The following is a 26,397-nucleotide window of genomic DNA, read 5'->3' on the forward strand; positions in this document are numbered from 1 at the left end:
AAAATAACCTATAGTAATAATATAATGTTTTGCATTCTAACAAAACAATTATTATGTGTTGAATAAAACACACTGGCCGTCATACAATACAGTGTGTTTAAGGAAAGCACACACAAACAACCGTTCTGGTGTATTCGCCTAAAACTAGCAATAATAAAAAATAAATCACCACCAGGATTAGCATAATTTTAATGCATGATGTATAACTAAAGCATGAGCACTTCAGAGCCTATGGATGTAAAATTTAAATCAATATAAATAAAAATGAATGTTGCTAAGCGCATAACTCGAGAATGGCTCCACCGATTTGGTTAATTTTTTTGTATGTTACTTAAAACTCACGGAAGGTTTTAATGCTGGAAAAAAATTTAAAAAATTGACTATTAAATTTTTTACAGAAAGATTTCTGTCCGGGCAGCTAGTATAAAAATAAAAACATATTTACAGTGTGTCGTACGGAATAGACTGATTAATTTCATATAGATAAAAATGAAACGCCGAAACGACGGCCGAACGAATGCACCAAATTGGTAAATTCTTTTTTTTGTGCTCCTTATTGTCGGGATAAATTTTGTTTAAAAAAATTGTTATCATAACGAAAAAAAAAAATTGTCGTACGAAGTTCAGCGGTTCAGCTAATTATCATTAAATGTAGTATAATAATTATTATTTCACTGCTCAGCAACAGTTCCACATCAGGAGCGATCACTCGCCTTCATCAACAGGTGCTAAAAACGCCTGCTGCTCAGACGCGCGGTGCTCTCGTAGACCGTGACGTACGATGTTTTTCCTTCACGCGTTGATCATTCAAATTGTTGATGCATGTCGCACGCAACGAAAATTAAATTAAAATTCCTATTTTTATAAACAAATCACTAATTATTTGTTTTTTAATATGTTTATGTTGATTATTACTTAGTTAGAATGAATTAATTTTTGTTGTGAAATTTGTTGTGAATGTTTTGAACACGTTTACAATCTTAAAAAATAGTTTAAAGTCAAATGACTCTCACTCACTCACTCAGTAAGATTATGAAATAAGTTTTGGGTTCAGGGCTTCATAAAGAAGCATAAATAAAAAAAGTTTGTAATTATTAAGCTGTGCATGTAAGAAGTTATACTTCATTGCCTTACTAACTTCACGTTGCTAACTTCTTCTTCGTTGACTAGCTAACTGCAGGGTATCAGTTTTTTTTTGTGACGGTATGCGCGCGCATCGTCAAAATTTACTCTCACCATTTTTCCCTAACGCGCCAAAAGTATATCTTCAAAAAGTTTATGCTTATCATTTGCATCGATAACAAACAGAGGATAACAAATAAAAACACAATATCAAGTACCTTTAGTAGACCACTTAATCATCTACTACTACCTACAATAATATTAAACCTGTAATGTCTACATCCAAAAATAAATTAAAAAACACAATTTCAGAGAAACTTCAAAAAGAGCATCAGATATTTATGTTCATCTAAATAAACGTACAGCGCGATTTAGTATACGTTGAACAAGCGTATTCTTTTAATATACCCTCTAAAATAAAAACAAGATTTCCGTGATTTATTTAGAATGCTTTGGCAACTTCATGCAATAAATTTAAGTACCTCGTATGAGAGATGTATTTTTAGCACATCAGAAAAGGATAGATTAATATTTGCACTAACACACATAAGTTCACGTCAAAAATGGCATGAACTCATATGTTTTGCCCAGTTACCACGCTGGGCAGACGGGTTGGTGACCGCAGGGCTGGCTTTGTCGCACCGAAGACGCTACTGCCCTTCTTCGTTATATATTAAAATCAAAATCAAAAACAGCTTTATTCAAATAGGCTCTAAGAGCACTTTCGAATCGTCATTTTACAATTAAAAACTTTAAAAACAAATCATTATTTTCGCAAAAGTAAAGCTACCATCGATTCGGAACGTAGATTCTACAGAGAAGACTCGGCAAGGAACTGCGTAGTTACTCTTTTGAAAAATAATACATAAACTGTGTTTTAATACGAAATTAGTAACATGTTGCATAGAATACAGCGTCACTAAGTCTACACATCTTTATCAACTATGTAATCCTGCACCGAGTAATAAGCTGTATCTATTATTTTTTTTTTAAATAAAAACTTTAAATTATTTATTTTATACATTGGCGAATAACGATCGCTATATCCCTTTCACGACGCCGGAACACGATCGTGCATTTTATTTTTAAAAAATCCCGCGCTTTTTCTAACCAACTTTTCGGGCCCAAGACACTAGCCAACGATCGTGCACGAGTCTGTTTATGAATCAAACGCGCGGATGCGAGTGAGAAGGCAGTCAGTGCTCTTTGACCTTGCGGTGAAGATGTCGGCGTATTTTGTTGAGCGGAGTGGTCGGAGTAAGTATTGAGTTTTTTGTTTTTTATTTAACTATTTTGATATGATTTTGCTTTTAATAGCTTGCTTAGTTACTAATGGCATGTAGTAAACAATATTATTGGTATTAATTACTTTGCATTGGATAACATAACCTCTCAAATATTGGTTTGCACGATAGTTACGATCCGACTCAAACGCAACTTTTGGTGTCATACTTTGTATGGCGGGAAATCTGTCTTTTTTTTTACTTTAATTAAAGTTTTCTTTATTTCTGCTTTCAGGATCGGAAATAACGGATGAGTTGTTGCTTCAGCTAATTGGAGACGGCAATGACTCCGAAATAGAAGAAGTGGAAGATGACGAAGGTGATCGAGAAGAATCGGTTTTGCCGTTGGTGCCTGCTGAGGAGCCTGAATCATCTCCCCGTCCAGGTCCATCATCTGCTACTGCACCAAAAGCTCGTCAAAAGTCGACAAAAAGCCGAGACACTCGCCGTAGAATTTGGAAGCAGATGCCTTTCAATCAGAAGGAACACTGCTATCCGGATCGTTCGTCAGTAGCGGTAAGGTCACCTCTGGCCTACTTTGAAGACTATTTTGATGAAAATTTTTTTGAGCATGTGGCTGTTTGTACGGGAAAACGGGAAAAGTTTTGAACACCACAGTGGCAGAGTTGAAAAAATTTGTTTGAATTCATTTCATCATGGGATGTATTCCATACCCCCGCATTCACTTGTACTGGCGGAATGAAATGCGATTAGCTTTAGTTGCTGACAAAATTTCTAGAGATCGTTTCAAGATTCTTCGTATGGCATTCCACGTTGTCGATAGTGATGACGCTCCGGCAGGAAACCAGAATTCATTCTGGAAAGTGCAACCTGTACTTACTCAAGTCAAAAATGCTTGCGACAAATTAGAACGTCAACCAGGCTTTTATTCCATCGACGAGCAAATGATTCCATTCTCTGGGACATGTCCACGTGGTTTGAGACAAGTAATAAAAACAAAGCCGCGTCCACAAGGGCTAAAAGCTTTCGTTGCTACTACAAGCGATGGTTTGATGATCGACTTCGAAGTTTATCAGGGCGCAAAAACAAACTTTGGAGACAAATCTCTAGGCGTTGGAGCTTCTGTCATTCTTCATCTCTCTAAGTCAATTCCACGTGGTAGTTGTCTATATTTTGACCGGTTTTTTTCATCTATACCTTTACTTGAGAGATTGAATGAGTTGGGACTTCATGGGACCGGTACAATAATGATGAATAAAATTCCGGAGAGGAAGAACATGGACTTTAAGCTAGATAGAAAAATGAAACGTGGCGAATCTTAACAATTCGTTAGCAATGACGTTGTTGTTGTTAATTGGATGGACAACAAATCCATCCTTGTAGCATCCAATTGTACATCTGGAGATGATTCTTGTTTCATTAGGCGATGGGATAAAAATCTCTCAGCATTTACAGACGTAAGATGTCCAAGTGTGATCGCAAATTACAACAAAAATATGGGAGGCGTAGATATACTCGATCAGTCCATGGAATACTATCGGACTTTCATTAAAACGAAAAAATGGACTCTAAAAGTCATCCTCCATTTTTTTGACTTGGCCCTTTCGAATGCTCGGCGTTTGTATGTGTTAAATTCGATCACAACTAGAGTACCCAAAAAAAAAATAATTGACTTGTTGGAGTTTCGAATGCAAGTGTCAGATGGACTTGTCAACGCACCAGAACGTAAAAGATCTGATACTTATGAACAAGATGAGAACCAGGCTCCTAATACGTCTAAGTTCCGTCGATCAAATCCACCTTCTATAGCCAAAAGGTATGATGGATATGATCATCTTCCATCATTCGATGAAATAGATAACCCAAGAGCATGCAGGATGGAAGGTTGCAAAAGTAGGTCAAAAATACTATGTACCAAATGTGAGGTTTACCTTTGTTGTCTAGAAAACAAAACTGTTTTTCACTGTATCATACAAAGTAGAAAGTTGAAGACTGAGAAAAGTATTCATATAATTTTTGTTTATTTTTGTATTGTTTTAAGAAGATTTTTATTTTTGTTAATTTAATTATTACTGACTCTTAAGACTAAATTGATTTGCAATTTGATTAAGACTGATTACTTAATGTTCCTACTACTAAAATAATAAATATACATAATATGTTTCTATGATATATTTTATTTTATTTATGTTTTTACCTTAAAAGTCTAACACCGTCACTATCGTGCAAATAATTAGTTTAAGCCTGAGCATCACGATCGTGCTGGGTCCCCCCACACTAGGAGGGGTGAGGGGGATTTTTTCAAATATTTTTTTGGGATATCCTATCCAATATTGAAACATGCTATGTAGTCAAAAATCTTAATTTTGAAAAATCAGGAATCAGGCCTGAAAGGGATATAGATATTTATGATAACAACCGGGACCGACGGCCTAACGTCGAACTCTAATGCACGGTGGGGAAACGCACAAAGACAGACATCCAAACTGGAACGAAATATTATATAGTTATACAACACTTGAAAATAGAATGAGTACCAAGTTTCGGGAAAATATGTAGTTGTAACGAAACTCCTAATAGATATATAAAGTAGTGACCCATTGCTGTCACTAAGCAACGCCCTGCTGCTCCCAACTGATCAATTTGAATACGAGTACTGATTAATTGGGATATAATTGGTCAAGAGGCGTGGCTGAGCTAAAGACAGCGATGACTCGCAATTTTCCTAACGCGAATAGACTATAGAGTTTTTAATTTTATTGCTAATGTACCACGTTTATGATTCTAAGCGCGTTTTTATTGTAGTTTTTTATCTCAATAATCGGGCTAATTTATTATCAAAACACGCTAATAGTATGAGATCAGCGTTGAAACAAATAAACAGATGTGTAGCTAAAGATTCTTATACCAGTCGACATAAACAAACAACTACAGAGATCCGCTGATTTATAGAGGCGGTACTTCATAAATACAGCTATTACTGCTACTAGGGCTGATAACGACGTTTTACGAACACATTATTTTATAACATTAAACCCGGATGAAATCACTAAACCTTTACAATCAGATAAACATTCGTAACGCGAACATATGACATAAGCGGGGATCCAACCCACAACCACTGTCGCAATACTCAGTATCTATAACTAACATACCGAATCGTGATCAGATGAAAGATTATTTTTTAGAAACAATTTAATCGATATCATTTTTAAGAACATAGCGGTGACATTTAAACACAATTATGATAAGAAATACGTATACAGTACACCACGCACACACGCACGCACAACACACGCACACACATGCATACACACGCGTACACACATCTACACGCACAAGCATACGCACGGTTAGAATTGCACTCATAATAAACACACTGAAAGATTACAGTGGAATTAGAATCATACATTCCTTTATGAAATCATTTATAAAGTAACTTATTATTAAATTCGATGAACGTTTGGCCGTGGTTATTATCTTTATTTCATTTACTACGAGCGTATTGATTACAAAGAGGGAATAAGAGCTATAGCGCTCTCGGCTGTAGTCGATTCTATGAAATTTGTGAAAGAATTCATTGTAACAGAGCTTGTCTCATCAAAATGTCCGAAACCTGTCTTATTAGGATTTAATAAAAAAAGAATAAGGACCTTTAGGAAAATTAATCTTATTATATCTATAAAAATAAATGGAGAGCCGGTTTATTTGTTCGCTTTTACTGCGAAAACTACTGAAGTGGTCGGAATAATACTAATAAAGATATATTTTTATAGAACTTGGTCGGCAAACAAGCGTACGTCTCACGTGATGGTAAGCGATTACCGTAGCTTATAAACGTCTGCAATACTAGGAGCATTGAAAGCGCGTTGCCAACCCTAACTCCATCCCTTCTCCGGAGCTCGCTTGCAGACACCACATGAACACAAGACTATTTGAGAGTAGTATTATTTAGCTGTAATCTTTTATAAGGTCGAGGTACTTCCCCAGTCGGTCTTTTTTTTATACAATGATAGGCTTGCGTTTGACCGCTATTTCACCTGATGATAAGTGAAAATGCGGTCTAAGATGGAGCACGCTTACCTAGAAGTAACCTATTCACTCGCGACTTAAAGATCCCCAGGTTATAATTTTCTGGAAACACAGGTCTGCACCAAATAATGGACAAGATATTTAGTGAGTATATTTTTGTTATGTCGCGTCATTTCAAACGCACATACCAAGCAGTCTTAGTATTATTTAGCTGTAAACTTCATTAAGGTCGAGGTACTTCCCCAGTCGGTCTGCACCAAATAATGGACAACATATTTAGTGAGTATATTTTTATGTCGCGACATTTCAAACGCATTTACTAAGCAGTCGATCTAATAGAAACACACACACACAATATTTTATGTAGACCCCGTATTAGCGCGGTAAACAAAAACGTCATTTTACTTTATAATAGATTGATAATCTTCTATAATATAAAAATGAGTCGCTGAATGTGTTGCTAAGCGCAAAACTCAAGAACGGTTGGACCGATTTCGCTAATTCTTTTTTTTAAATATTCCTTGAAGTACGAGGATGGTTCTTACGGAGAGAAAAATTCTAAAAAAAAAAATTAAATTTCCTGAAATGTCTAAAAACAACACTTTTCTATACTCCCATACAAAAGATTTGTGATAATACTTAAAAGTCAATTTGAACTTTAATACCATACGATAAAGTTTGTGTTAGGCGATACGAAGTTCGCCGGGTCAGCTAGTATTATAATAAGTATTAATTGACATTAATAAACAAAGCTTTTAACGGAAGACTCTTTTGTTATATTAAGAAATAACGTGATTAATCTTAGATATTACTTCAAAGGATGTCGTCTTATACATAAAATACGCTACGATAATTAAGTAAAGAAAGGAAACACAACAATGGAGCGAAGGAGGCGGGAGAAAGCTCTACAATCAATATAGTAGCGAAGGATTTCTAACGTTTATTCGTAGCTAACGTATACTAACGCGATCACTCTTCATATTTTAATTTATATTTGTTTGGTGCTTACCACGTTTATTGTTTTATTCAGATCCCTTTATTTCGGCAATATTTCAATCGCCATGATCGCGCTGAGACTTATATACTAAAACTCAGTCGCTGTTCTAATGTAAGAAATTTTATGCCTGTGTTTTAGGTCACAACCGACTGATATAATTCATACTAACTGATTCCGCAAACGTTGTTTTGCCATATATGTTATTAACCCCCTTATATAATATAATTATATAACTTAGGTGTATGAAAAATAGATGTTGGCCGATTCTCCGACCTATCCCGATATGCACACAAAATTTCATAAAAATCGGTCGGTCGGATGAGAATTATATATATATAAAATTTTAATAAATATTGTATACATACCTATATAAAATTGTATAAATATAATTGTAAGCACAATATTTACATAAACAGAATTAGAACAAATACGAGGAAGTAATGTACAGACAGTCTTATCGCTAAATAGGTATAAACAAAACGAAAACAAGAGAATTATTCGCACTTTTTCAATGCGATTTTCAGGGTATATACTCTATTAGTTTTAAAATATTTATTTAAGTAGTAATCTTATTTTTATATGAATTAGTCGTACCTTTTTGAGGATCGCGAGCTTATGTCTATATTTACATTCATATGGTTTAAACAAACTTATATCTAAATGTCCTAAATTTTCATTAGGTTACATACTTTTTTAAATATATTTTTATATAACTAGCTTTTATACAACTAGCTAATTTTACTTAATTTTTTTTTTTTTTTTTTTTTTTTTGTATTACAGGTCGGCATACAAGCGTACTGTTCACTTAACGGTATGCTATTACCGTAGCCTTATAGAGATACGTTACCAGCAACACCAAATGCATTGCAAGCGCTTTGCCGACCCTACCCTTAATCCCCCTCAGCAACTCTGGTCACTTTAATCACCAAAGGAACACAACAACTGCTTGAGAGCAATATTATTTAACTGTGATCTTCTGGAATGTCGGTCGAGGTAATTCAATATTGACTGTTAATTCTTCTTAAAATTTATTTACATTCAAGCAAATGTGAAACTGGGGCAAACAGTACAATATAAAAACAACTCTGTTACCATGCGATATTGAGGACAATAATAATGATAATCAAATCATAAAGATAAATATTAAATATTATTAATATAAATAGAAACCGGATTTCGATATCATGATCGACTTGATTAAAATTCAATTTATTTATTGATCTTAGAATAAGTTTTATCTGCATTTAGTTTACCAAAATATATGTATCTTGAATTTAATATACATAAGACAAGATTCAGCCTGCAACATGCCACTGCTGGGCTAGGCCTCTTTCTTTATATCGCCGGCCGATAGTCGGGGGGACTTCGGCCGGCCGGACGACACGACCCCACACGTCTGAGGGGTGGCCTTGTTGTTTGCGAGGTCATCCCACCATTGTGCCGGGGCCCGGAAGCTTTGCCCGGGCTTACCGCTGGGGCGAGGTGGCGAATGCTAGCGCGACTCCATCTCGCGCCACCCAGGACGACTGCTCACACGTGGTGGTTTTTTAGTCAGGAGGAGTCTAACATAACCCTCTGGCGCCCCCGCGCTGGAGGGTATCCATGATGGATTTTTCCCACGTAAAAAAAGGCCTCTTTCCTCTATGTAGGAGAAGGGTTGGAGCCAAATCCTCTACGTTTCTCCATTGCGGATTGGCGGATATATTCCCTCCTTTGAGTAAAGATCGCTATCAGGTGTGTATGACAACAACCGTATTAATACAAATAGTGATGCAAATTTACTCCTTCACATTGAACTTAACTAACTCTAAGTGAACGTGGTTTTGGTCGTAGTCACCCGTGACCATGACGACAGCAACGTCGCCGAAATATCGGAAACTTCAAAATATAGGCTAATCGCGATAAGTGACGTAGGTATAGATGTTAGTAGTGTATTGTTTTATAGTCTATATTATTCAACAAATAGACTTATAGATGAAATTCCGATTTTACCGTGTTCGAATAGACAAAATATTCAGTTTTTTTTTAATTAAATATATTACATCCAGACTCGGTGCGGGAACCGAACACGGGCGAAATCGAGTAGCAGTTTATATTAAATATAATTTGAAAATGTCTAGATCGCTTTGTTGTTAGATTTAATTCAATGCTTCTGTCAATGAGTGTCATGAACTCTTTTTATGTCATGAACTATTTTTAAACGGTATGACATTATCACTTGTTTTTATTAATTCCTTTCTATGTTTTAATGACAAACATTCGTATAGGATTGTATATTGGGCATTTGTCATGCTTTGGACGATTGTCTTGCGACTGTGTTCGGGCCCCCGACACAAAATTTTCATCTTCCTGCAGGTCGTTGAACTTATTATTGTGGAATTGATATCTTTCTTTAAACAATTATTATCGCTAAAACTAAGTAGGTTATAAATTACACATTTGTTTTGAATCATTTTTGCTCGGAGCTATCTATTTTCATGTGTGCATCAAGCTTATATGTATAGGTATGTACATACTATGGATTATATATTTGTGTGCGTGACAAGAAGTACAGTTGAATATATTTTTGTCATTATATATTCAACTGTACTTCTTGTGACATTAAAAATAATGTATGATATCTATATTTGTTAAGTTTTATTTTTATTTACTGTACTTTTTTTTTTTGATATCGCAGGGTAACCCATTTACGGGTGATATCCAGGATGCCCGGGTAGGCATTCCTAGACCGTATGTCGGCTTAGCACTTGGGGGTGCACTACCGACCAAAACCCCTGCGGGAGCCTTCAGCCGCTTTAATTGGAGGGTCCCGGAACTGCAGGCAACAGGATCCCTCCAGCGACAGGCTGGCCTCGGCGAAAAGACCAGACTTCTCCTCCATGGGACTGTCCGGCTCACCTCTGAACAATCCCGACGACGCCATGTCTAGCTGGACCGGGTTCCCATCCCGGCCCGACATGGGCACAGGGGCGTTACTGGAGACGCATTAAGTAGCGCCTCCTACGCACCCCCGTTCGTCGCCTGCGGACGGAGGCCTCGTCGGCGGCCCCCTCTCTCATCCGCTCGTCGTTCTCCTTCTGGGACATTACTGTCTCGCAGAAGGAGACCATCGCCTTCCAGGACTCGTCGTCACCGAGCATCGCGGTGATAACGCTCGGCAGTGACAAGTCCCCTCCGAGGACTGTCGTCAGATCGCGACGTAGCGCCGCCCATCTCGGGCACACCTCGAGGGTGTGCTGGGCAGAGTCCACCGCCGCGCCACAATCGTGACATTCAGTCGTCGGCTCCCTTTGGGCCGTCCGACACAAGTATTCACCAAAGCAGCCGTGCCCGGTGAGAACCTGCGTCAGACGGAAGGTGAGGGGTTTGCGCTTACGGCGCATCCACCGCTCAAGGACCGGGCGCAAGACAACCGTTACGCGTGTGCCATACGGCTGCTCCACCAGGTCCTCCCACCACCTCCGCATTAATGCTTCTTGCCCCATCCGGCGCACCCGTAGGATCCCGTCCAACGTGAGGTTCTCACCGAGAGCCCTCCTACCCGAGACGTATGAGTAGGTCTCGGCAAGGACCTCCGCCACGAGCTCCCACGGGGGGTCGCCAGCTAGAGCAGTAGCTGCAGCCCACGATACCGTACGATACCCCCGAATCACCCTCACTGCGATGATCTTCTGCGCCGACCGCAGTGCGGCCTTATTCTTCGCAGTGAGGCGATCCGCCCAAACCGGGGCACCGTACGTCGCCATACTCCGGCAGACTCCGGAATATAGCTGCCTGCAGGCGGCGCTGGGTCCTCCGAGGTTCGGGAGGAGTCTGCCCAGTGCACTCGCCACCTTCACGACCTTCGGTCCCACCATAGCGAAGTGTGGACCGAAGGTCCACCCTCCGTCAAGGATGAGCCCCAAATATTTCATTTGGGAGCTCATCCTGACCCTCCCCTCTCCGATCTGCAGGGTAGCCCCCGGTGGGGGTCCCTTGCGTCCGGTCCCGCGAAAGAGGAGGGCTTCGGTCTTTTCAATTCTGACACGAAGCCCCAAATTCTTTATGCGGCTGATCACGAGGTCGAGTCCGACCTCAGCCAGCCGCGCCGCCTCCTTATAGTCTCGTTCCAGGGAGTAAACGAGAGTGTCATCCGCGTAGCAAATGACACCCATCCCAGGGAGGAGACGGCCTCGCAGGACCCAGTCGTATCCGATGTCCCACAGGATCGGGCCCAGCACCGATCCCTGTGGGACACCGCAGCCGACCCGCCGCCACTCCACGGACCCCGACCGATTTTCGAGGCCTACTTTGCGATCGGAGAGGTACGCCTCTAGCAGCCTCCCTAGATGCGGGGGTACTCCGAAGAATTTGAGTGCCTCCCGAATCACTGCATGCGGGAGGCTGTTGAAGGCGTTCGCGATGTCCAACGACACCGCGAGCACCACCTCCCTCTTGTGTTCCGCTTCACCTGTCACCGCCCGTAGGCGTTTGAGGGCGTCGATGGTCGACCGGCGCGCTCGAAACCCGAATTGGGATTCCGAGAGTCCGGGTCCCGAGCCCTCCTCCAGGTGCTGAACGAGCCGGGAAGCCACTATTCTCTCCAAGAGTTTCCCAGCTTCGTTCAGCAACACCACCGGTCGCACCGACGAAGCCGAGTCCGGGGTCCGCCCTGCCTTAGGAAGTAGGCAAAGCCGACCCTCCTTCCAGGCCCCCAGGAACTGGCCAGACCGCAGGCAGCGGTCAAACAGTTCCCGGAGGCTATCGCCGAGGTGCCCGAGAGCGATCCCAAGTACTCTCCCGTGCACCCCGTCTGGACCCGGCGCCCTCTTCTTACTCTGAAGGCGGGACAGAGCTGCCTCCATTTCAGCCTCTGTGACGGGTGGCGGAACACTCTCCTCCTCGTCCGGCGTCTGCCGAGCCATCCTGGGGGGCATGAAACCCTCGGGTTCGTCGGGAAAGAGTTCCCCGACGATCCTTCCCAGTTGCTCCGGCTGGAGCGTTTCGCTGATGGGGGCCGACTGGGCGCGGAGCTTGTTCCGCGCCCAATTATACGGTCGGCCCCAGGGGTCTCTCTCTAGACCCCCAACTAACTCCAGCCAGGCCTCCTCCTTGGCTCGGCATATGGCCTGCTGCAGGATCTTCCTTTTCTCCACGTAGATCCTGCGCAGCCTGTCGTCCCTGTCCACGTCCTGGGGGCGTCTCCGCCTGCTCCGAGTATATTGCCTCCTGGCCCCGTTGCAGGCGGCCCGGAGACCGGCTATCTCAGCCGACCACCAGTAGAGCGCCCGCCGTTGGGGTAGACGCTTCGCGCGCGGCATGGCCGCTCTGCAGACAGCGGTAAATGTGTCGCAGAGCCGGTTAGCCGCCTCATCCACCCCAAACTCCAGCAATGGCGGGAGACTCCAGCGGCCGACGATTGCGGCCTCCTCTGCCAGTTCCCGGTTGAGCTTGGAGAGTGCCCAACGTGGAAACTGGCTACACCCCCTGAACAACGTTGACGACGACGATGACGCCGGACGGACGGGAGTTTATTTACTGTACTTGCAATAACAACAAGTGCCAAGGAACTGACGTAAAACATCAATCAAAAGTTCCCATAATACAAAACAAGCACACATAAATGCCTTTATTTGCAGAAGTATATACAAAAAAAATAATAGGAAATATTTTTAAATACAAAATTAAAACCGGATAACTTCAAATCTTAGATATCCCCTCATTCACAAAAAGAATTGTAAAATATTTGAGATATCTCAAATTTAAATTTAGAACGTGACGTTAGCAGTCAAACAATGTCTCTGCGTGTTTGAGTGACACGTGTCTCTAATTATGACATTTATAGCGACACTAACGCTGGTATCGCAGCACTCACATCAAAACGTAAATAGTATAAAAATGAATGTCTAGCCGCGTGTCGTAATTTCCGTCATAGTATTTTAAAAAGTAATATCTTTTATTGTATAAATGAAGCCAAACTAAAATATAAAGATAAGGTTTGATAAGTGAGTAACTTATGTTAATTTATACTCAAATGTAATTTTACTCATTTTTTTTGTATAACAGGTCGGCAAACGCGTACGGCTCACCTGATGGTAAGCGATTACCGTAGCTTATAGACGTCTGCAACACCAGAAGCATTGCAAACATGTTGCGGATCCTATCCCCAATTCCCCCAAGGAGCTATGCTTACCTAACTCACTAACAGGAACACAACACTGCTTGACAACAGTATTATATAGCATGTAACATAAAGAGCTGCTGTATAGCTGGAGTAGGGAATGTATTGCCAACTTTTTCTTACTCTCTTGTATGAATAATGAACATACCTGGTTGGTGGTGAGGTCCCACTGGTCAGCGACAAACGACTGCCTGCTGTACAGGAACACGGGCACCTGGTGGTCCTTCACTGGCGCCGGGTCGCTGTTCACTCTCACCACCGTCAGGTGAGTTGTTGTGGTGCCGACTTTGTGGAAAAAAATTCTCACATTAATTAGATTTTTTTTTTTTTATTTAGTAGGTAACGACTGCTCTTTATGCCACACAGTCGACTTTCAATTTGAAACTCAAGGGACCAGATATTTTTTTTTTAAATTACCGTTGGTTTGAAATAACAGGAGTTTAAAAGCATTTGAACCTTCTGTTGATTTGTTCTTTTTTTTTTCAAAACCATCCATCATTCATCTATCAAACAACATCATCCATCACCCAACAATTCTGGTTTTAAATTAAGTGTTAAGCTATTTCTGATGTTTCATAATTTGTATTACATAGTTTGGGACCGCGTTAGTTTGGGACAATAAATACAAATAACGACAAAGTTGTGAAAAAATATACCATGTGTATACGTTACCTAATCGCTTTTACCGGTTTAAAATAAAGCATGTTTAAACACCATGAGTGTCTAAGTTTAAGACGGTAGACATAACATGATAATTTGCGGAGAAAGTTGTGTGATTATTAGTTAGTAAAAAGTCCATAGAAAACATTCAGCAACTTATAACTAAGGTAATTTTCCGCTATTAAAAGCCTTAGTATCAAATTTTATAACTCGCAAGATAGCAGTAAAGCTATTTTGTTTTGAAGTTAACGGTAATGAGATAGATAATTAATGTTCTTATTATTTGAAGAGATTAAATCGGTTTCATTAATGTGTGAATAAAATAATTATTTGTACATAAATATATACTAAGTAAAATTAAAAATATACTTCATAAATACGTGGACAGAACAAAATTAGTACCTGCCGTTAATAATAATAATTATGTTAGTGTGTGCAGTAGCCACATAGCAGAAACGACACAATCATAGAGAAATGGACTGTCCGCCCCGAGACGCGACGTCTATCAAAACTCACAACAAACTGATAAGATAAATATAATCACTTAATTAGTCCAAAAGTTATGGAACGCCTTTATTAAATTAATGATTAATAACACCTGGTACATAACCTAAGTTTGTAATGTACCCAATGTTAAAATGTAGCCATTTCTAAATTGAACACTTTTGATACTACGGAATTTAGCGCGATGACTTTGAGACTTTCAATATTTTAGTTACACAAATGATTAGATGATTTGACGTTCGTTAAGCGTTACTTTAGAAGAAAAAAAAAAACATTTTATTATACCTGTCTGTTGTACTTAGCAACAACGAAATTTAGCACGTGTCTGCCGCGAGACTCGATGTCTATCAAAACTCACAACATACTGATAAGATAAATGTAATCGCTTGTCATTTATTACACGAACTGATAAACAAATGCAATGTTATATAAATTTATTATCATATGTGCTATTAATATAGATACGTGGGTTTTTCGTTTGGGATTTTTTTTAAATATAACAAAGGAGAATAGAGGTAAATGGATGCATATAAAAGTGATTATAACGGCTTCTACAAAATAACGGTTATGTGTAGTTTTAACCTTGATCCTAAATGTAGATTTATGAATATAAAATAATAACATAGACAGAAAATAGTCCGATATACGAGTATAGTAAAGCAAAGCGCGAGTATTCTCAAGAAATGGAGTTGGGTTGTATTTATGGCATCTAGTAAAAAATAGTAATATTTTTATTAATTTTTAATTGATTAATAATAAATTAGTACCTTGATATGGAAACCTCTTTTAAAATAATCCTAAACATATTAAAAATAAAAATAAAACTACAATATAAATATGCGCACACTAATGATTAAATCACGTACACAATTTCATACATAAAACATAGTATTAAAAAAAACCAGATGTTTTTGTTTTGATTACCAAATGAAACTAAAACCTAGGTATTGCGCTGTAAGTTATCACAACACTGTGCCGTTATCATGACATATTACTGCTTTTGTAAACAACGCTTCAACTAAAAAAATTCTTGACAATAATTTTAATATTCATTGAAAACAACTATTATAGATGTCTGTATTCATATATCCATTCTAATTTTTTTTTAAATATAGATCGGCAAACAAGCTGTACCATCAGCACATGATAGGTGGTTGCAGCCCTCAGAATGAGACACTCGGTTGAGTTACTCGGTTGAGTTACTCGAACGTATAATAAATATATCGTTCAGTCGTTCACGTAATTAAATCGCCACTTCTTATATACATCCTACTCCACATCCTACTCCTACCACACCATATTAAACCCTCCGCTAAAAAGCGTACGGTTCACCTGATGGTAAGCGATTACCGTAGCTTATAGACGTCTGCAACACCAAAAGCATCGCAAGCGCGTTGCCGACCCTATTGCGAATTCCCCCCAGGAGCTCTGGTCCCCTCACTCACCAACAGGAACACAACACAGCTTGAAAACAGTGTTATTTTTAGCTGTGATCTTCTGTAAGGAGGTACTCGGGAAGTAGTCGGACTTCTCTATATTTTGAACAGGAAATTTCCTGCTGTGATAGTAGAAAGTTTAAGATCGGTCTCAATTCTATCACTGGTTCAACTAAGGATAGGGATCTGACAAAATCTTACGAAGAGTATGTCACAATTTATGTAGATATTATCTGTAACATATAAATAAAATTGAAATGTCTGTCCGTGGTTTCAAAATAATTCTGCATGTGCACATAGTTATTTAGTATTTATTTAATAATAATAATAATAATAATACTTTATTTCAGACAAGATTTTAAGTCCATATTGGGTTAGTACAACAAAACAACATTTAGAATAAAAAACAAAACAAAATTAAATTAAAAAATCAATAAGTAAAAATAAAATTAAATAAAGTAAAAGTAAAATCAAAAATAAAAAAATTCAAAAATTCAAAATACAAAAAATTTAAAAAATAAAAAAATTTAAAAATTAATAAATATTTACATGATACTAAAATACAAACAATTTTAATTTTTTTGTCTGTATGTCTGTTTGTTCGGGCATCGAATTGCTGCACCGATTCTTATGTGAGTTTCATTAGATAGATAATTACAACGTACTCGTAATATATTCGTACATCTTATATTTATGATCGCTCCAGCCTGCCACTGCTGGGCATAAGCCACTTTCCCCATGTAGGAGAATGATCAGAGCTAAATCCACCACGCTACTCCAATGCGGGTTGTCGGATATATTCCCTACCGTGAGTAACGATCGCTATTAAGTGTATATTATAGCAACCGGGACAGACGGCTTAACGTGCTCTCTTTTGACGCTTGACTGCACAAACACCTAGACCACGGCAATCATATTTATTATCAGTATTAATCAATTTCTCGCTATAGTCTTTCGCCTTGATAGACACTAAAAGCCGCTAACAGCAATAAAATTTTTTGTTACGTAATTGAAATTGTCTATTGATTCATCTTCAATGCTTGGATTCCAGAAACATTAGTTTCTTGCACGATTTACCTAATTAGCATCGTTGACTGCGAGGCGTTCATTTAACTTTAAGAACGCTATAATTTATTTTTTAAACCACTATTCTTGTAAACATTTTATTTGGGAATTTTCTAATACAGTACTTTATTTAAATATAAACTAACATTAACAAGTTGTTGAACCCGTGACTTGCAAACTACAGTTTTAAATAAAACGTTTTCATATTTTTACTGTACTTATGTTTTTACGACATATTAATTTATAAAAAAGGATATAAAATGAACCTTATTGGAATAGCCATAAGATACACTAATGTTTTTTTTAAACATCATACATATATATTTCATGTATTTTAATCACCACATAAATAAAACGTTTAATAATAATACGGACAATAATAATTCTGTTTGCAGGCAAACGAAAAAAAAACGACTTCAATTATATCGACAAATAATACAATGTAGGTAGACGAAAAAATAGGCAAGTATACGCAGTATCATAGAGTACTCCAAAAGTTGTAATCAGATCTCGATGAAATTTAAATGTGAGCACATGATAAACATCGGCTTTCGATTAAATTAAAAATTATCGAAATTGGCACAACAGTAGAAAGTAATGCGAATTTTCGAGTCTCCCTCGATTTCTCTGGGATCCCATCATCAGATCCTGGTTTCCTTATCATGGTACCGCACCAGGGATATCTCCTTTCCAACTAAAATAGAATGATCAAAATCGGTCCATAAACGACGAAGTTATCCCCGAACATACATAAAAATATAATATATATACGGTCGAATTGAGTAACCTCCTTCTTTTTTGAATTCGTTTAAAAAAAAATTTTTGGACAGAGAGACTCATGGATTTTGGATATGCAGACATCGTTAAATTTTACGTAATATAAATTTAATATTATCATAGACACCTGACAGCGATCGTTACTCATAGTAGGGAATCCGCCAACCCGCAATAGAGCAGTGTGGTGGATTAAGCTCCATTCCTTCTCCTGCTTGGAGAAAGAGGCCTATGCCCAACAGTGGGATGTTACAGGCTGAATGCAAGTTCAATATTATAACAAAGTACCTCAGTGAGAAATGAAGGTTTTTACAATAAGGATATTATTGTAAAAATTATTGTGGTCGGAGCAACGTGCTATCCACCATTTGCGGGTTGGCGGCTTTTAATATTATTAGATACACTTACTTTCACTGAGGTAGGGCACAGCAGGAATTTCCTGCTCAAAATATGGAGCAGCCCGACTGGGGTAAGTACCTCGACCTTACAGAAGATCACAGCTAAATAATACTGTTTTCAAGCAGTATTGTGTTCCTGTTGGTGAGTAAGGTGACCAGAGCTCCTGGGGGGATTGGGGATTGGGTCGGCAATGCGCTTGCGATGCTTCTGGTGTTGCAGGTGTCTATAAGCTACGGTAATCGCTTACCATCAAGTGAGCCGTACGCTTGTTTGCCGACCTAGTGACATAAAAAAAAGATACATATTACTGACCCTGACCTATTATTATCTGAAGTGTTACAATTAAATTCACTAGGAAATATGAAAAAAATCTACAAAACGGAAAGTATGTCAATAGGTTTGCAATTCAAAAATATACAAACAAATGAAGAACAAAACTATACACACACACGTACGATAACACAGTCACACGCGCATACATGCACACACAGAACCAAAGCAAAGGGTTAAAGGGACAGCAGCCAGCACTAAACCGGTTGAAATGTCTCAACCGAAAAGAAAGACGTAGTCTCTCTCACTCTATTTCAATTGTATAACCAGAGCAATTATTGGATACAGTTTAAAACTGTAACGGCCATTTTCGATGCCCTATTCCATTGTGAAGGGTCAGCACGATTTTTTTTTTTCGATTCCATTATTCCATATTTTTTTGTCACTTTGCCTCTACAGAAACTTAGACGGTTGTTTAATAGCATTATTTTATTAATTTTGCGATGTTATGCCAACTTTAGCCACTGGCGTTGCTTTTTCATTTCTTACTTATCCATCTAATGCAATAAAGACGAAAGATTTGAACTTTTGATTGTTTGTAGTGGAAAAACTTAAAAAGCACTGGAGCGATTTTAAAAACTATTTTTCCAGGAGAATGCTATTTTGTCACTGTGAGACATAGGTTATAATTTAACACGTTAAACGCCGCCTTGATTTTTTATTTTTTCTGTTTGGGCCATGCCGGTACCATGTAGTCGACAAATAATTGTTCCGTTGGATCCGCGGGAGACACCACGTGACCGCGAGCTAGAGTCAACTTAAAAAATATGATTTAGAAAAATAAGTCAGATAGTGTAAGGAAAAATAAGTAAGTTCTTTAAGAATGGGTGTGGTAGTACAATAAAAACTCATCATTAAAATTTTGTAAATAAACACTTTTAAGCTGGCCATTGCGTTCAACGTGTTAACGGAAGAAAACAGTATAGCCAAAATCGTGAGATCCACGCGGGTGAAGACGATTCGAGCGAAAAGTTAGTCATCATAAAATAAGTCAATATTCTTACGCACAGCCAGCTTTAATTAATATTAACTCATTATACGACGGAGAAATGTTCAAAGGCAACGTATAAAATAACGAAAATTTCCTTTTTGAAGATACAACAGAAAGTAATTTATTTTCCTTAACCCTTTCTCGGGGATGATTCTAATTAACATCATTACTATACGAAAATTACGAAATAATACAGTGGTTATAAATTTTGATTAAGCACAAAGTAATCTATACAAATAAATAAAATTAGTGTGTATGTTTGTAATATTAAAATAATCGCTTTTAAATAAATGCATATGGATGTATACACGGTACACATACCAAAAATACATTTTTTTTTAAGTTTTGTGTGTCTATCTGTTTGTTCCATCTAATCTTTGCAACGGCTGGGTCGATTTTGATGGGACTTTCACTGGCAGCTGATGTAATAAGGAGTAACTTAGGCTAATTTTATTTAAGAATTTTTTTTATTTTATAGCTCTGCGAACTGAACAATAATTTTTTATTAAATTCCACGCGGACAAAGTCGAGGGCCCAGCTAGTTTACATAAAAACGAGAAGCAGCAAATTAAACCATATACACTACGTAGCCCGCGGTCACCAACACGCCTGCCCAGCGTGGTGACTATGGCCAACACACATGCGTTCACGCTATTTTTGGCGTGAACTTGTGGAGGCCTATGTCCAGCAGTGGACTGTATAGGCTGAAGTGATGATGATGAATGATGACACTAAGTACCATTTATATTTCTTAGCATTTATATTCAAGAAATCAGTCAAACAGAAGCAGTAGGTTAAGCATATGATGAACTTATATTAAGGTATGTATATATTTAACGCTTTATTCGCTTCACCCTGTAACATCCTACTGCTGAGCATAGGCCGCTTTCCCCGTGTAGAAGAAGGATCAGAGCTTAATCCACCACGCTGCTCCAATGCCGGTTGGCGGATACATTCCTTTCTATGAGTAAAGGTCGCTATCAGGTGTACACGATAACAACCGGGACCGACAGCTTTACGTGCTCTCCGAGGCACAATGGAGAGACCCATAAGGACTGCATAAACACCCAGACCACGGTAAACAGCTGTATGGCAAATACAAATGTTTGTCATGTGCTGGGATCGAATCCGCAACCGCCAGCGCAACCAGCCACAGACCAGTGCTGTGACCGTTGCGCCACCGTGTCGTGATTGTTAAATAATTTCTTTACTTATTGCACATTTGAAATTATAACTTAAAAATATAACAATATTATAACTTAAAAAAAAATGCAATGGCGGCCTTGTCACTAATATTCATCTCTTACAGAAAACCTCCAAAAATAGAGAAAATATTGATAAAATAAATAATAAAGTATGAAAAGGAATTATTTTAACTACATATTGTATACAGTACTCGTCAAAAAGGAAATTAAAGTCAAATAACTCAATGTACGTACATAAAGATATTTACATACCTTTCATAATTAAAATATATGCAGGTATAATATAATTATATGGGTTGATTTTATGTCTCTCGCTTGTATTCACTTTGTAAACACAGCCTTTTATTTAATATATATTGCAGGTATTGTTCTTATTTAAACCAACAGCTGCGCTAACCGACACAGGTTCAAGATCCGTTTGTGGCAAATATTTGTATCATTATTTTTTCCGTCTATGTTTGTTTGATAATCGGGAAAGGAACATACAACTGTGTTTGCTCGCAAACGAAAAAAAAAACCGACTTATAATAACTACGATTTTAATGCGGTTTTTTTAAATAGATAGAGTGATTCAAGAGAAAGGTTTATTATGTATACATGCATAATATGGTAGAGAAACACTGATAATTTTGGAGGTTTCTAACGTATCTTTTGTTGTAGATAGTAATATCAACATTGCACCCGTGCGGAGCCGGGGCGGGTCGTGTTAGATAGAACTCGAAAAGTACTCGTTAGATCTCAACTAAATTTAAATGGGACCACGTGACAAGCACCACCTTTCGATTAAAAAAAGAATCATCGAAATACATAAAAATACATAAAAAAATATAGAATTGAGAAACTCCTTTTCTCGTTCTAGTTGAAAATATGACGCTCGTTAAATGTATCGAGTACCCACGCGTTTCGCCTTTGACATTTATGGCTATTGCATGCTTTTTCTGTTACTCGGAGTAGCAGTGTGTTATTATAGCCTACGTTATTATCTGGTATTGTAACTGTGTGTAGCTTGCGTTGTATAGGTGCGTTGGCGCATTTTACAAAGCGAGTGGCAGTTCTGCTAGCGGTCGCAGCTTGGACCCCCATACTCCATTCAAGATAAATGTTTTACGTGGGTTGGAGGACTTCTAACAAAGGCATTACAACTACTACTTTGAGCCAATCTGATTGGCTAAATGTGTGTTGGTACTGCCAAGTGTAAAAATAATTAAAAAATAATGATAATTATTACAGCAACAAAAACAATAAAAATACAATATTTGCATAACTAATAACCCTTATTTGCCATTAGAAAACAATTCAAATAACAGTCACGACCCGTGTTGTGCAAACGTTTGTAGACATATTTTTACGATATTTAAATATACGCAAGTTAAATACTTTTATGGCAAGTACATAGTTATGCAAGAAATATTGTTATGAGTGTTATCAATACCCAATACTGTTAATCTATACAAAAAAAAAAATAATTTCCAAGTGTTGATAAGCGGACAACTCTAGTACGGTTGGTTGGACCAATGTGCTAAACTGTCTTTACTCTCGCTTGACTTGGGGTTTGAGCTGGTGAATGCATGATGAGAGCGTTACGAAAAGTGTGATCGAGTGAGGCGAACGGAAGTTGAGAGCGAGATATAAGTTAGATGGAGCTAAAGAAGTTCTACTTCAGTCGTGTTTCTTTTTTTTTTCTTTATATAGTTTAGAAATAGTAGGTGTAGGTAGTTTATATTATAGATTTATAGCTTTTAGACTCTATCTAAATCTCTGTGTCAACATATTAATTTACCTGTCAATAATGTCAATAATGTAATGTATTTGTCAATATTTTTTTCTTTCTTTGATATGAATCATTTCTGTTTTTGGTGTACAATAAAGTGTATTATTATTATTATTATTATTATTATATTACCTGTGAGCGTGCACATTCTCCTGCTGTTGATGTCTTGCATCACTTGCTGCATGAGCGAGTTCAGCGCCTTGGCGTCACCAGATTTCGACTGCTTGGACAGCCACTCTGTTTCTAATTCCATCGATAACTGCATGGGATTGATTTTATTAGTTTCAATGTTTAATCCATAGTTTAAAAAAAAAACACAAATTTGAATATAGGAATATAAATTTTTCTTAAATTTTTAAGAGGAAAAAAGTTAGAACGTTTAAAAGTTTCAAATTTGTACAAATATGTTATTGTTTGGTACTGGGTGGATTGGCGCGGTTAGAACTTTCTTAAAAAGAGATTATATTATGCTGAGAAATTTTTAATTAGAATTAAATTAAGAAACTTAAAAAATGACGATTGATTTTCCGTTGATTTGGATTGTCCATTGACCTACGTTTTATTAGACCACATAGCTTTTCACTGGGTTTACCGATTTTACTAATTCTTGTTTTAACCGAAAGCTTATGCTTGGCTCGTGATCCCATTTAGGATCGAAATCTGATTAATTTCTTTGGATATTTACTTTACTATTTTTTTGTCTACTTACGTTGAATTTTTTGTCGATGTAATTGAAGTCGTTTTTTTTTTCGTTTGCGAGCGAATCACAATTATTTTTAATCGTAGGTGCGTACCACAAATCAAAAAACATAAAGATTTTTTAACAAGCATTTAAACTTCTAAAAAGTTTCTCAAATTTTTGGACATCTTTATTTTGTTTTATTTGACATTTATGTATACCTGTATTTTGGCATACAATAAGCGTTTGTTTACTGCATCGTAAAACGGTTTCCGGAAAGACACTTCTGAGTCGTGACTGAGGTGTCATAAGCGTGATCACTTCATCTTATACTAATAAACGTAATTATTGTTTATCCGTCTAATTTAATTTCCACATACCACATATAATGACTTACCATATTTTACAATTAATTCAAAGTCTATGAAATGTTAGTAGTAGTAATGAAGAACTAGAACTAATAAATGTCTTAATTTTATATCGCTCCTACTTTGAGCTACTGAAACCTAGTAATTTTATTAAATATAACTAAAGCATTAGTAATGCAGCAATTATTGATATTATCTTTAGAAGCTTACCTTCGATAACCTCGAAAGTCAATACGCAAATAGATTTACACTAAGACGACTTTCGAGGTTTTGTTCGTGTTACTTGTCATATTAGTTTCTATATCCATTCCCACTGACTTAAATAAATAAATAAACGTCTAACTCAACGGATCCCAGTGGGAATTTCTCTTGCGTCGTGGGTAACCCACACAATACACAAGCACAAACGCCCAGACCACAGCAAACATCTACATAGCTAATGAAAATGTTCGCCATGAGCGGGCTATGGAATCCGCGACCGCTATCATAAATAATCGTGTGGAGTGTGACCGCTACGCTGACGCATCGTCACTGCGTTCTAAAGTTTATAACTCAATAAGACGGGAAAACAAAAAACTAACTTTAAATATAGATTCGTAACTCCTGAAATCAACTCGTTCAAATAAATATTAATATCTATCATAAACTATGGAATGTCGAGATAAAAACTATCGTATCCAATAAAAGAAAAGAATAATTTATGAGTCTAGGCTAGGCAGTTCCATCGACGTTATTTCCGATTCCGTGGATGTCGGAACAAAAATTAGCCTATTTGTTATTCTGGATTTCCGGTTACGTACCAAGTTTCATTACTATTAATTCTATTCTATTTTTTTAACTTACTAAATCTATTTTTAATTATACTCATATGTCTTTCAATTTGTAGATATAATATTTTAATAATACTAGTGTTACATTTTTTTGTGCATGTTGTGACAACTTAAAATGTTGCGACATTTACGCTTAATTGTAGTACCTATAGTTTTTATGTGAAAATTGTAATGTAGCATCTACTGTTTGTCCAAATGAAATAAATAAATAAATAAGAAGTTTTTGCGTAAAAGAAGTGTGAAATAGAGTTTTTATAGAGCATTTTATTTGTCATTCCTTAGTACATTAGGATCGTTCTAGTGAAATGGTGCGAGGAGTCGCCTTAATGCCTGAGAATTATCTTATCATCGAAAAGTGGTAGAAATCATTATTCACAGATAAATATCTGCCATCTGCAGCAGAGCAATTTGGTGGATTAAGCACCAACCTTTCCTATACGGATAGTAAACTTTAGACCAGCAGTAGGATATGGATAGTGGGAAATTTTAGATTGATTCAGTAATACATTGTAATACTTACAAGATATTCGGTAAGTTTTTTCACCAATGGTTCTAAGTGGACCGTCCTCGCCCAAGCGTCGCACACAAAGCAAAGGTTGAAGTAATATGCATTTCGAGCATACTTTTTGTTGTCTATTCTAACTGGAAATCCTAATATTTTTGAACCCAGTAGTGTCCTGCAAACAGAAACATTGAATTAATTTATTATTATTATTATAATTTTACACAAAAAAAAAATATTACCTTAAAACAAGTAAACAACAGCAAACCTAAAAATACTTTCATATAAGAAAAAAATAATATGTCCTCAAACTAGCAAATAAAAAATAGATAAGGTTTAGACTTCTGGTATAAAAAAAATATAACTGACATAATTATATTATTGAGAAATATCCAGTTGTTTTTAGTTTATTAAATTACATCTAAGTTTTAGACAGAAACTTTTATCTCTTGGTCATTTATTACTTAATTTTTTATTTTATTTTTCATATTACTGATTAGATTGATTATAAACAAAATATGTAAATGTATTTTTTTTTTATTATAAATCATTTACTAATTTCATCTATAGTTATACAATTAAATAAAATTTATAATTGATAGTTTAACTGAGTTTTTAAAATTATATATGGAATAACTTGATAAGGAACAAATTCTACTACCATTATGTAATTAATAAATGTCCTTATGATAAGAAATGCAGTTCGAAATAATAATAACATATAATAATACTGTTTATGTTATCTTATATTATGTAAACAACCTTGAAGTTGACAAATTTTTGTAACAGTTATGTATTTAATAATTCGATTTAGTATTTAAAAACAAAAATAAAACATAAAAGTAATACTTACACAGTCAATGTACACCTCTGCAATTGTACTTTTGGTATGATATAGTGACTGACTGTATCAAAAATGTCTTTCGATATATAGTTTTCCGGGACTTGGCAAGTTATCCTCGGTCCAGCCGTGTGATGAAATTCACACAGAAATATACAGCGAATGGGCCCTTCCTGTCCACAGCCCTCGTAATATTTTGAGTTTCCATCCATCATTGGCAACAACCACGATTCACTGAACTTATAAAACTAATTTCACTATAAAATACAGTTTGCACTTTTTAAAACAAATAACACAAATACTTTTCACATCAATTATTAAGCTACAGTAATTCAACTTTTTTCATTTCGAAAGTTACAAAATCGGGGTTAAAATAACAAACGACCATCCACTGCCCTCGCGACGATACACTGACATTTTATAATTGACATTGATAATGTTTGGTTATCAAATTCTCACGTCAACTTGCGCGATACATTGCCACATT

At 37.1% G+C, this 26,397-nt stretch overlaps 1 protein-coding gene across 1 annotated transcript in view; it reads right to left on the minus strand.

Moving 5' to 3' along the window:
* The window catches only part of LOC123656757 (GATOR complex protein NPRL2), an 88,479-nt gene extending 62,082 nt beyond the window's left edge, over positions 1-26,397 (minus strand). The window contains exons 1-4 of the mRNA XM_045592415.1: positions 25,923-26,397; positions 25,088-25,244; positions 22,823-22,949; positions 13,704-13,840 (exon numbers count right to left, since the gene is read on the minus strand). Coding sequence (XP_045448371.1) covers positions 13,704-13,840; positions 22,823-22,949; positions 25,088-25,244; positions 25,923-26,125 — 624 coding nt within the window. The 5' untranslated portion in view covers positions 26,126-26,397. The remainder of the gene's footprint in view (positions 1-13,703; positions 13,841-22,822; positions 22,950-25,087; positions 25,245-25,922) is intronic.

Source organism: Melitaea cinxia, chromosome 9 (assembly GCF_905220565.1).
Source record: "Melitaea cinxia chromosome 9, ilMelCinx1.1, whole genome shotgun sequence".
Lineage (NCBI taxonomy): Eukaryota > Metazoa > Arthropoda > Insecta > Lepidoptera > Nymphalidae > Melitaea > Melitaea cinxia.